The sequence below is a fragment of the Podarcis pityusensis genome, assembly GCF_964106645.2.
Source record: "Podarcis pityusensis genome assembly, chromosome: 10".
NCBI lineage: Eukaryota > Metazoa > Chordata > Lepidosauria > Squamata > Lacertidae > Podarcis > Podarcis pityusensis.
Genome location: NC_138035.1, coordinates 77,097 through 90,516, shown reverse-complemented (window position 1 = coordinate 90,516; position 13,420 = coordinate 77,097). Strand labels below are relative to the sequence as shown.

General features: G+C 45.9%; 1 protein-coding gene across 1 annotated transcript; it reads right to left on the bottom strand.

Moving 5' to 3' along the window:
* Positions 1-5,473: 5,473 nt before the first annotated feature.
* Positions 5,474-12,806, bottom strand: LOC308486809 (lysozyme C, milk isozyme-like). Its single transcript, XM_081023927.1, has 4 exons — positions 12,610-12,806; positions 10,273-10,434; positions 7,711-7,789; positions 5,474-5,788 (listed from the first exon to the last, which is right to left on the bottom strand). Exons 1-4 carry the CDS (start codon positions 12,743-12,745, stop codon positions 5,722-5,724), a joined length of 444 nt encoding a protein of 147 aa, XP_080880053.1. The 5' UTR covers positions 12,746-12,806; the 3' UTR covers positions 5,474-5,721.
* Positions 12,807-13,420: the final 614 nt, after the last annotated feature.

Below are 13,420 nucleotides of genomic sequence, written 5' to 3'. Positions count from 1 at the left end.
ATATATCCATAAGGCTACTACTACTACTACTACTACACACACACACACACACACACACACACACACTGAACATGCAGATATATATGAGCTGATATAAAAAGATAGTCTATTAATTTCCATTAAGTTAGTGATTTTTAAAATAATAATAAAAAAGTTGTAGCATCAGCTTTCTGGATTATCTGGTGGTGTTATTCCACAATTCCTTCTGCGTATTTCCTGTATTTGTTGCTTTGTTGTGTTGTTTAATTTTAATTTGTTGTTGTGTCTTTTAATTTCGTGGCTGCTCTCACCATCTGCAGTGATCATGGCGCCCAAGAAAGTAAAATCTCTCACTGCCTCCATTCCACCATTCCTCATCAGGCTTCGCTCCCAGACCTTGGATCCTCTTGGTTGCCCTCCTCTTCACATGTTCCAGCTTGTCAACATCTTCTTAAATTGTGGTGCCCAGAACTGGGCCCAGGACTTTAGGTGGGATCTTACCAAGGCAGAAGAGAGCAGGACTATGACTTCATTAACATACATGAGGATTACTGATGGGAAACTGGATAACTTGGTGCAAAGGCCCCCAAATGTCAACAGCCTGTAGGGGTCCAGGGCCTGCACATTCTTGGTGTACCTTCATGGGGTGTGAACTGGTGGTGACAGACCAGCAAGGAGACTTTGGAGTCATAGTAGATAGCTCCAAGAAGATGTGGGCCCAGTGTGCGGCAGCTGTGGAAAAGATGAACTCCATGCAAGGGATCATTAGGAAAAGGATAGGAATGTGAGCTGCCAATATCGTCTTGCCATTATGCAAACCTATGGTGTGACCACCTTTGGAATCCTGCGCAGTTCTGGTCACCTCACCTAAAGAAGAAGATTGTAAAGCTGGAAAAGGTTCAATCGGCCTCAGCCTCACATGGTTCTCCTGCATGCTGGGGGTGATGGGACTTGTAGTCCCAAACATCTGAGGCACGAGGTTGCAAAGGCTATGACGTGCACAGGTGTGAGTTGTGGTCTGTGCCCAGACCTGTGGTCTTCCCCTTTTGTTGTTGTTTGGCTTTTCTGTCATATCTCATTGTCAACACATACTATGTTACAGTCATACATAATATAACAAGAAAAAGATAGCATAGATATAAAACATAAACATATGGTAGGTGGTGAATGCAGGGTAGCAAATGCTTCCCTCTGTGAGGGAGTTTTCCCAGACTTGCTGAAAGAGGCGGTCATTAAACCACTTCTCATAAAAACATCTTTAGACCCGGCCAATATGGCCAATATGACCAACTATCGTCCAGTCTCAAATCTTCCATTCTTGGGCAAGGTGATTGAGCAGGTGGTTGCTGAACACACCTGGAGGATGCAGACCATTTGAATCCCTTCCAATCAGGATTCAGGCCTCATCATGGGACTGAAACTGCCTTGGTCGAGCTGGTTAACGATCTCTGGCAGGCTAGGGACAAAATTAAAAGCTGTTTCCTAGTTCTGCTGGATCCTTCAGGACTGTCTAGAGGAGTTAGGAGCTGGGGGCACTGTCATACAGTGGTTCTGCTCCTTCCTCCTGGGCCATGTCCAGAAAGCGATGTTGGGAGATGAGTGTTCAGACCCCTGGGCTCTCACTTGTGGGGTGCCTCAGGGTTCTGTCCTCTCCCCCATGCTTTTTAACATCTATATGAAGCTGCTGGGAGAGATCATCGGGGGTTTGGGCTGGGTGTTCAGCAGTATGCGGATGATACCAAGCTCTACCTCACTTTTCAATCAGAACCAGTGAAGGCAGTGAATGTCCTTTGTGAGTGTCTGGAGGCAGTTGCAGGATGGATGGTGGCTAACAGATTGAGGTTGAATCCTGTAGCAGGAGACCTCCCCCCTTCATTACACTGTAATGCACAAGCACCACACACACACTTCCCACCTTCCCCGAGCCTGGAGATGCCCCTTTTAGAGGGGCATCCCCTGAAAAGCCTTCCGTAAATAAGGAAGCACTAATTTGACAGCTCCACACGGAACCCCTTTGTTTTCATGTATATTTTTTCGTGAGTTGACCGTAAAACCCTTCTTCGCTCTATTCTTATAATGGGTAGACCAGTTTTCTGAACCCTAGGTCAATCGGCTGCCGCTTCAGCCAATCAGCGTTAGCGAAAAGCACCCCTTGTGGCGGCCACGCAGGTATTGCAGGCAAAGGCGTACGCTTCTCTATAGTTTGACAGCTCTCAAATACAAAGTTTCCGGGTTTAATTGACCGTGACTGATCTAATCAAAATGTAACAAGCTGCTTCCAGAAAAGTGAAAGTGCCTTTTGAACTCTTTGGACAGTTTCTTCATAAATTCACATATAAATCAGCCGTACGTCGGATTTGCACCGGACCACTTTTATTTTACTTCTTATGACAAGGACTATCAAAGGGGGGTGGCTTGATACTAGTCAGCCATAATCCCTTGAGCGAGAGGGCACATACTCTGCAGCCCTTCCCAGCTGGCATGGCAACCTTGATAGTCATCTTGATGGGCTCAGATAGAAGACTATCAAGAACACAACGGACTGCATACACGAGTGGATTCAACACGGACAATGACAAAAGAACAGTGATCGGATTCCCCCTCAGGGGGCAGGAAACTGCACCTACCCTTTTGCCTTCTGAAAATGACTCATGGGGAGAAGGGGCACCGGCCAGGTGTCATGATACTCAGGTTACCTGTGCAACCTCTCCCCTGACCCCTCCTGTTTTTAATGTAGTCATGATGTATTTATGATGTATTTCTAGGGGTGTAACTTAGGGGATTAGAAACTAATAAAAGTTGGGGTCTTCTTTTGTTCGGGGCTTCCATTTTGCTTCACCTTGTGGGTGGTGGGAGTCCTGTCGCGACAGTAGCAAATATAGGCCAAGCCTACAGGCTGCTGGTTTGCTCCAAATCGTCTTGGTTGGTGTCTTTATTTTGTCCAAGGGAGCCCTCGGATTTTTCCGGTAACAATCCTGATAAGACAGAAGTCCTGAATGGGGTAACTGTGCCCCTGAAGGACCAGGTGCACAGCCTGGGAGTCATTTTGTCCATGGAGGCGCAGGTCAATTCTGTGTCCAGGGCAGCTGTCTACCAGCTCCATCTGGTATGTAGGATGAGACCCTCCCTGCCCACGGACTGTCTCGCCAGAGTGGTGCATGCTCTGGTTATCTCCCGCTTGGACTACTGCAATGCGCTCTGCGTGGGGCTACCTTTGAAGCTGACTTGGAAACCAGAACTAATCCAGAATGCAGCGGCTAGACTGGTGACTAGGAGTGGCTGCCGAGACCATATAACACCGGTCCTGAAAGACCTACTTTGGCTCCCAGTACGTTTCCGAGCACAGTTCAAAGTGTTGGTGCTGACCTTTAAAGCCCTAAACGGCCTCAGTCCAGTATACCTGAAGGAGCGTCTCCACCCCCATCATTCAGCCCAGACACTGAGGTCCAGCTCCGAGGGCTCTCTGGCGGTTCCCTTCCTGCAAGAAGCGAAGTTACAGGGAACCAGGCAGAGGGCCTTCTTGCTAGTGACACCCGCCATGTGGAATGCCCTCCCATCAGATTGCGGGAATGTTCAGGGTTGCAGGAGAGGATATATTGTTTATTAATATCCTTCCTAACTTGCACTAGCAAGTTCCTTTACTTAGCAGAGTTTACATTCCCCTTCAGTAGAAAGCTGGTTGCAGGCTTGTAAGAACCTTTTACTATTATACAATTCAATCTGCCTCAGATTGAATTGTATGTTCCTGGTAAGATCCCCTTTTAAATTTACTCATGATCAGGCAGAGCACAGTGTGACCCCTGAAGGCAGGTTTTAGGCTTAAAGTTACAAACTTACTGTATACTAACAGGTTTATCCCTTAAGGGAGTTGACCTGGGGAACTGCTTGGCTGGCAGCCAGGAGTTCAGTCCAGGAAGTTCGCAGGATGAAAAGAAGATGGAAAAGAGGAGAGAGTGGCAGCATGCCTTGGCCTTTTACCAGGTCTGGAAAGGTCACTCCCACCCACTAGTCACATGCAAAAGGAAGGATGCTCCAGGCCAGGAGGAACAGGAAGTTTCGACTGGCTTGGCCAACATCCCCTTGCATGTCCACTCTAGCAGAACAAGGAATGTTGTACTTGACTGCTCCCAGTGGATTACATCCCACAGAAATGTCAAGGAAATAAACAACTATCTGACTTTTAGAAGACATTTGAAAACAGCTTTGTTTAGGGAAGATTTTAATGTTTGATGTTTTATCGTGTTTTTAATATTCTGTTGGGAGCCGCACAAAGTGGGTGGGGTATAAATAATAAGTTGTTGTTGTTGTTGTTGTTGTTGTCATCTCTGTTCCAGGACAGTTCACTCTGTTCTATCGAGAAATTCCTCATCTTTCCCATTAGCTCAAAGTGTGGATAGGTGGGCCTCAAGTTGCTGTACCTTCTCTTCCAGCAAGACAACCAGCTTGCACTTGCTGGAGGAGTAATTTTGCACGTTCACAGGCAGGAGGACAAACATGGAATGAGCATAGCCAAGGGGTGGGTGGGTGGGTGGAGTAATCTATCCCGAAAAGCTCAACAAAAATCCTGGCTATACCCATGAAACATGGCACAGATATTGCAGGTCACTGCATCAGCTCCCTTTTTGTTCATGTCTCTTGGTCCTGTGCACACTGTGAAATAGCACTCCGGGTCTCCCTCTCAAACTCCTGGATTCGAGCTCCCAGAGACTGCAATCAGCTAAAGAGAACTGTGCTGAATTGAAACAAACAGCAATGGGATTTTCTGTGGAATGCTATTTGTTCTGATTTAGAGCTAAAGAACAGGTTTCCCAGGGGAAAGCAGCAGGGCCAAGGTAAAACCTGTGTCTAGAAAGCACAGGACAAGCAGAAAACTTCCGGACCTGTGCTTTCCAGGCATGGGTCAGGCGGAAGTGCTCTGTATCTACACAGGTTATACCTCCCAGAGGCTAGCATGGTTATGAAAGTAATCAGGAATTCATCAGCTTGTCCATGCTGGTTATTGGATACTGTTGCACAGGTATTGTGGTGCAGCCCAAATTACCTCTCAATTTGCTGCCAACCTAGCAGTTCAGAAACATGTCAGAGCAAGTAAATAAATAGGTACTGCTGCGGTGGGAAGGTAAATGGTGTTTCCATGTGCTCTAGCTTCAGCCACGGTGTTCCGTTGCTCCAGAAGTGGGTTAGTCCTGCCGGCCCCATGACCCGGAAAGCTGTCTGTGGACAAACACCAGCTCCCTCGGCCTGAAAGCAAGATGAGCACTGCAACCCCATATTCGCCTTTGACTGGACTTTACCGTCCAGGGGTCCTTTGTCTTTTTTTTTTTACCTTGCCTCCCAATTATGAAATAATAATAATAATAATAATAATAATAATAGTTTTTCCTTAATAATCAATAAGTACTCAGTGGAATCAGGGAACAGAGCAATGTTTGATTGCTTCTTGCTTCTTATCCCTCCCATTCACTCATCAAACAGGAAAAGAGTTCTAACTGGACTCAATTTATTGAAGTTCTTAAAGCAGAGAAACCCACAATGGCAAGCAAGATCGCTGCCCACTCCAGACACATTTTTTAAAAATACATTCTCTCCTTCCTGTAGAAAGAAAGCTATTCTACTGCACCATGGGAGTTACAGTATGTAAATGCTTGTATAGAAAGAAGCAGCTGGATTTTGCTTGTAGAGATCACTGTCACTAAAGGAAAAATCCAGAGAAATGCTGGATCTCATACAGGACTATGGAGCTCAAAGGCTGCAGCCAGCTGTCCACTCGGAGAGATCCTTTCCTTTGCAATGGTTCTTCCAAGCAACCCTGAAAGAAAGAAAAATGAAAGCAAAAAATGAGGATGGTGGGGAGTAAGGCGACTGCTCTTTGGACTGCAATGGGTGAAATGGATTGCTTTTAAGAACCTCAGAAAGCTTCCCAGTGAGGCCTCAGCATCAGCTGCTCATTCCTTCTTCCTGTTCACTGTGTGACCTTGACTGGGCCAGACTAACCACAGAATCACATAATGTTTTGCCCCCTGGTCCCCCTCCTGCTCCCTTGCAATCTATTTAAAACCCATCCCTGATTTTTTTCTTTTCTTTTCTTCTCTTTTAACAACAAAGGGACTGGTACAATTTACAAGGCACATCATGGCTTCTTCAAGAAATAAATCATTCCCAAGTTCATGTTACATACATTAAAGTTGCCAAATGCCTATAACTGCCCTTGTGGTGTATTTTTGTAAGTCTTACAAGATGCATGTGTAACAAGGTTCTTCCAGTGGTGTAAAATGATTATTTTCCTCTTTTCCTTGCATAATCTGCATTTTAAGGGCAATTTTCTTTCTATTGCTAAAATCCAAACTGGTCTGTACTATACTGTTCAGTTTAAGCTACCCAGATTTCCCCCCTGTCAGGTGATGATTTATCTGGCTGCAATTAGGAAATGCAAAATTAAGTTCTTAAACTTGATAAGCTCATTATACCCTGTAAACATAGAAAGCCAAAAACATTCTGGAGTAAATTCAATATTATCACTTGTAATGCTAATCAGTTCCCTTTGGACATTAGACCAGAACCTTCATATTGAGGTGCAATTCCATCAGAAGAATGATCAGTGCTGGTGGTCAATGTAGAGTCTACCTATCCACACCCCAGAATTACCTGATGAAACCTTATTTGTCATGGAACTTTAAGCATGCTAAAAACCAGCTTTCTCAAACCTGGTGCCTTCTGTGTATTTTGGACCATAACTCCCATCATCCCTGACCGTTGGCCACACTGGCTGAAGGTGATGGAAATTAGAGTTCAAACTATTGGGAGGCGCCAGACTGGGGAAAGCTGCTCAAGATCCTTGGTTTTGTTTCCCTTCTCCTAGTTTTCTCATAAACCACATTTTACCCCCAGGGCCAAGAGTAAATGGGAAAGCTGCAGTACATGAGCCTAATAAGAGCCCAGCTGGGTCAGGTGGAAGGACCATCTCTGGCAGCATCCTGAACCGCTTGCTGTGCTGTGCAATGCCATGCCTTGTAGTGGCCTTGAATGTAAGAACATGTTCCCCAGCAATTTGCCAGGCATTTATTAGGACTTTGCTTTGGAAGAAATCAGACTCTCCCACTGGCTCAAGACTGCAATACCTCAAGGACCACCTCAAGTGCTGCCTCAATACTGCTGTGCCCTTCTGTTGCAGGGCTCTCTTGGAAATGGTTTATCCGTGTGAACCAGGAAGTGACCTCTCCAGACAACGGAACAACTCTTCTAATCTCTGCAGCTGCGATCTCCAGCGTGACACCAACACTGTTAGGCAGTGCGCATGTGTACTTCATCTGTTTCCCTCCCTCCCACTGACTCCTCAGCACAGCCAGGGTGCTGGCAACCCATGCTACACCACTGTAAGCTGGGATTTGAACTCAGGCCTCCCAGGTCCATCACTTTTGACCACTGCTTTACAGTGGCTCAGTTGTTAGACTGTTCCCTTAAACTCACACCTGGGTACTTGTGTTGCTGTGGCAAAGAGCTGAAAGAAAATGCTGACCTTACTTACAGCTCCCAACAGGCAAGAGCCACCAAAAGTCATTGCTGTACGTTTAAGGAAGCATCTTTGAGGCACCACCAGTGCCTAGTGAGGAAGCATCTTTAGCTGCTAGCTGCAACAAAGCCTAGTGAAAGACATGTCTCTATGCAGTCACAACAATTGAAATCTCAGCTGCTTTTGAGTCTTGCCAGCAGTGAGAAGTTAGCAAGACTCACCAGGCATCCATCCCTTGGGGGTCACGAACAACTGTCTTAGTGCACTCAATGTCATCTGTGATGTCGTCATTTGTGAAAGCTGTTGACAAAATTAGCAGAAAGAAAAGGAGGGTATTTGGTTTTCTAAAGAGCTTTTTTCCAACCCCATAAAGCACATCCTGCCTTTGCACTCAGGAAGGATACATTGGGTTGCCTCAGAAATGTGGAAGTGCTTTTCCTTTCAAATGCAAAGCCGGAATACTTTGGGGGAGCATTTAGAGCATTTCCCCTTTGAACTGGCCTTCAGATATTGGGGCAGGGCTGGAGAGTATGTTTCAGCCTGAGGGCCACAATTCCTCTTATGGGGGCCACATGCTAGTGCAGAGGCAAAAGTGGGTGGGTCAAAGGATAGGACTCTTTGTGCAGCCAGCTACAGTAGCCACAGAACAGTCAGAGTTTTCAACCCCCATCTTGTCTTGTTATCCTCCAGGCAGGCAAGCAAGGGGGTCTCATCACAGTTCAAGGGCACATTCAGGTGAAGCACTTGGGCTGCACACAGAACAGGGCCATGAGAGAGGGCATGGTCAAGGGAAAGTCATGCGAGGTGGACAGATAGGTCTGGAAGGCCACATTTGCCCTGAAGTTCTCCCTCCCTGTGTGGGGGTTAATTATAGTGACTGCAAGTTCAAGAGAAAGGTTTCCCCTCTCCCCTCATCTTATGTGCCCCATGCCCTTGCCAAATCTGCTTCAGAGGGTCAGGGGGACCCTTAGAACAGATTGAGGGGTCGTGCTGGGAGAGGAGAGGGGCATAATGTTCCAATGTGGAAACAGAAATCCTTGGCTTATGGAACATTTATTTAGGGCTGTGTTAGATTCCACCCTGTGCTAGCTACTCAGTAACAGCTGTAGGAATCCTAACAGCGCTACTTATTCACACAATTAATTCACCTTACTCAAAGCATTCTGGCTGTCATTATGGATGGGTGAAAGCCTGAAAATGTATTTTCTTACATTAGAATCACGGGGGGCTAAAGAGTGTGTCTGGGAATAGGTAGTGGGTTTTTTAATTGGGGGGGGGGCATTCAAGATGCACTGCCTCCCCTTCCATTCTTGGCTGACGCTTGGAGAAAGGGGAGCAGAAGGAGCCACTGTGTTGATGATGCTTTCCCATCTAAGTTCAAGAACTGGGTTTGGGGGCAAAGAGGAGCAATTCTTCAGAACTATTCATCAGAGAGGGATAGGTAATGGTTTTTATTTGCTTCTCCAGCAAGACACAGCTGTTGGCAAGGAACAGGGGGTGAACTTATTTGCACTTCCTGAAATAATATGCAATCTTAAAGACAGATGCCTTTCAAAACACAGTTTCAAAATCTCTAAATCCAGTTATCATTCCTAATCTTTCAATGCAGTTCTCCAGCCAAATAATATGCATGGTAGGGGAAAACCCATATATTAATGAGAACAACATAGAAAGATGCATTACATTAGTTACAGTTGCATACAAATGCAACCAAAAATGCAAAGGAATGTGCTACTCTTAAAAAAAAAACAATTTTAGGCAGAAATATGGAGAACTGAACTTTAGACAGGGAAAATGAGAAACTGCCTTACTGTAAGGCTATTTCTAAATGGCCATTGCTGTGGTGGTGGAGTTGCAAGGGTGAGGCAAAGGACACAGGGGCAGGATGTATGAGCAACAGATGAGACCTCTATAGGGCACCAGAGACACCAGGAATAAGCAAGACAATAGCCATGCATTAGTTACTATCACTGTATGGTGGGGGGGAAGTGGGTATGACAGCATCTCCTGCCATTCAGCAAGAAGATTTCACTGCCGCCATAATAATAATAATAATAATAATAATAATTTATTTATACCCCACCCATCTGGCATACACCACTCTGGCAAGACAGTCTGTGGGCAGGGAGGGTCTCATCCTGCGTACCAGATGGAGCTGATAAACAGCTGCCCTGGACACAGAATTGACCTGCGCTTCCATGGACAGCCGTGAGTCCAGAATGACTTCTAGGCTCTGCACCTGGTCCTTCAGGGACACAGTGACCCTATTCAGGACCAGGGAGTCCCCCACACCTGCCCACCCCCTTTGGCTGATTAAACAATCTAGAGCCTTTTAAAGAATAATAATATTATAATTTTAACAATAATAGTATTAACAATAATAATAACTGGAATTGACAGATTTGTCCTCCCTCGTCGTTGCTTCTGTGAACCTGTGACGACCTTCTGGACTGCAGGGAGCCTGGGCCCCCAAGATAGATGGTGGGTCAGGGCAACAAGAGAGAAGCCCGAGGTTGTTGAGGTGGACAAAGCAAGGCTAGGCCTGTCCCTGGTCTTTGCTTATTAGAATAGAGGCACAAGCTGGGATGTCTTGGGGGTGGGTGGCAATAGAAATGTAGTGATAAGGTGGGGAATGAGGTTTCTAAGTGAGCGTGTGGATTGCAGAGGGAGAATGGTAACTGAAGGGAGACAAATTGGGTGCTTCCTTCAAAAACACAACCCATCCTCTCTGGAAAATTGCAGAGGCCTTTTGCTGGCCATCTGTATGGCACCAAGTTGCTTACCACTGCAGGAGATTCTGCATCCATTGGCTGTTTCGCCCTGCTGATTGTCACACCAATAGCGACTGTTTATTTGAAAAACCCCATAGTCCTGGCTGCCATCTGTGTTTGGTGGCCCCACAGCGCTACTTTCGTATTTGCTTTCATGATAAGCTGTGCAGATCCCTGGAACAAAGTGAGAAGGAAAAGGGCCAGAGGAGAGAGGGAGATTATTCCCCCCCTTCAAAGTTGCAATAACTTGAAACAAAGTAACTTTAAAACATTCTGTCAGTTAACTGTAGCAAATGTGTGTGACTTAAAAAAAAACCAGCATTGAAAAGAAACGTTTAGGGTTGTGCATTGGATTCAGGCACTGCCTGAACTGAACCCGACTGATCTGGGCTTTTGCCAAGATGAGTGGAGGCAGCCCTGGACTGCTGCATATATGGGGCTATTGGGTGGGGCATCAAGCAGGGAGAGGGAGAGGCAGGTAACCCTAGCACAGGGGTCAGCAACCTTTTTCAACCATGGGCCGGTCCACTGTCCCTCAGATCTTGTGGGGGGCCGGACTATATTTTGGAGAAAAAATAATGAACGAATTCCTATGCCCCACAAATAACCCAGAGGTGCATTTTAAATAAAAGGACACATTCTACTCATGTAAAAACACACTGATTCCTGGACCGTCTGTGGGCCGGATTGAGAAGGCGATTGGGCCGCATCCTGTCCTCGTGTCTTAGGTTGCCTACCCATGCCCTAGCACTTGTAAACCAGTACCCAGGAGGAACGAATCCTCCATTTACCAGCTGATGAGCAAAGGATTTGATGCTACTGTGCCCTGGAGTGATGTGCTTTGCAAAGCAGCCCCCCCCCCTTGAATCCTCAGTGAAGGTGGAAGCGGGGAGGAGAGACAGCTCTTAGAATCACAGAATGATAGAACTGTAGAGTTGGAAGAGTCATCTAGTCCAACCTCCTGCAGTGCTAAAGTATCCCTGGCCATCCAACCTCTGCTTAAAATCTCCCTGCAAAGGAGAGTCCTCTACCTTCTGAGGGAGACTGTTCCACTGTCAAACAGCTCTTCCCATCAGGAAGCACTTCCTGATGTTTAGTTGGAATCTCCTTCCTTGTAACTTGAATCCATTGGTTTGGGTTCTACTCTCTGGAGCAGGAGGAAACAAGCTTGCTCCCTCTTCCCTGTGACAGCCCTTGAGATATTTGAAGATAGCTATCATATCTCCTCTCAGTCTCCTCTTATCCAGGCCAAACATACCCAACTCCCTCAACCATTCCTCATAAAGCTTGGTTTCCAGATCCTTGGTAATCTTGCTCATGAATATCCAGCTTGTGAATATCCTTCTTAAATTGTGCTGCCTAGAGCTGGACACAATGGGGTATACTAGTTGGGTAAGAGAGTGGGGGGGGGGATCGCATCTGGCAATCAGTGCTTCCCTTTGCTTTCAGATAGTACATGGGTAGATGAATCTAAAAATCCCAGGACACAATTTTTTATGGCCTCAAGCAGCTATGGTGGCCTATTTACCAGAAATAATTTATTTAGCATTAACTCTGGAAATGTATACTCGATTCTGACAAAACTCAGCCTTCTAGAGCAAAATATACACCAGGAGCCTTAGTTAGGTTGGAATCGAGTGTACACTTCCAGAGTTAATGCTAAATACATTACTTCTGCTAAGTGAGCCTCCATAGCTGCAAGAGGGCCATGAAAATTTATGTCCCAGGCTTTTTAGGCTCATCTACCCATGCGCTATCTGAAAGCAAAGGGGTGCATTTGTTGCCAGGAGTGAAATATATTGGCTACGTGGGTGGCGCTGTTGTCTAAACCACTGAGCCTCTTGAGCTTGCCGACCAGAAGGGTCGATGGTTCGAATCCCTTCAACGAGGTGAGCTCCTGTTGCTCTGTCCCAGCTCCTGCCAACCTAGCAGTTAGAAAGCACACCAGTGAAAGTAGATAAATAGGTACTGCTGTGGCAGGAAAGTAAACAGCCTTTCCGTCACGGTGTCCTGTTGCGCCAGAAGTGGTTTCGTCATGCTGGCCACATGACTTGGAAGCTGACTGTGGAGAAACGCTGGCTCCCTCAGCCTGAAGAGAGATGAGCACCACAACCCCAGAGTTGCCTTAGACTGGACTTGACCATCCAGGGGTCCTTTACTTCTTCTTTTTTATATTGGCATTATTTCCCACTCTCCCACCCCACTAGTATGTTTAATCAGGGTTTCAAAAACTCTAGTTAAACATTAGCCTCATACTGAAAATGATTCTGGGCTGGATCCTGGTTGGGCAGGATTTGTCCCCAAACACCTAAAAATGCAAAGATGGAGGGAAAGGAAGAGCAAACTCACAGTCGGCCAGGCTAATGCCATGGTATCCATCCAGCCCATGCTGTTTCAGAAGTGCAGCCAGTTCACATTTCTCAAATACTTTGGCTTCATTCACCGAAATGAGGAGGCAGAAGAGAGTGAGGGCCAGAACCTTCATCTCTGCAAGTCCCTGGAGAGTGATGTTTGGGTTCCCTTGGATTCCCAGTGGCTTTTATAGTCCAGAGTTCCTGGAGTGTCCAAACGGTAAACAGGATGGTGATTGCGATATGTGCATGTGTGGCAATAGCAAAAAATGTTGCAGTTCTGAGTTGACCTGGACACAAAACAAAATCTCAACATTTACCGGTACTCATCATGGAATAAAATTAAAATAGGCAGAAAAACTAAACACAGAATCACAAGTTTTAAAAGTGCCTTAATCAACAAATCATTTAATCATCCATTGCCACATATTACATGAGAACTGATACAATCTCATATTTATATTCCCAGAGGCTGGAGTCCCAGAATACTCCAGCTATAATTTTCCCTCCCAGCAACTACAGTTTAAGGGTTGAACTGTTGTGGCCCCAGAGGTGATATATACAACCAACCAGCTTGGAGGCTTCACACAAGGTTAGATGACTTATCTTAGAACATATGAATAATTATTTTAAAAATAGATACATTACCAGACCCTCCAAGTGTCCCTATTTTCCAGGGATGTCCCTGATTTAGAGAAGCCATCCCGGTTTCTGATTTGACCCCGGAATGTCCCACTTTTCCTTAGGATGTCCCTATTTTCATTGGAGAAATGTTGGAGGGTATGGAGTTATCTGACTCCCCAAGCCGT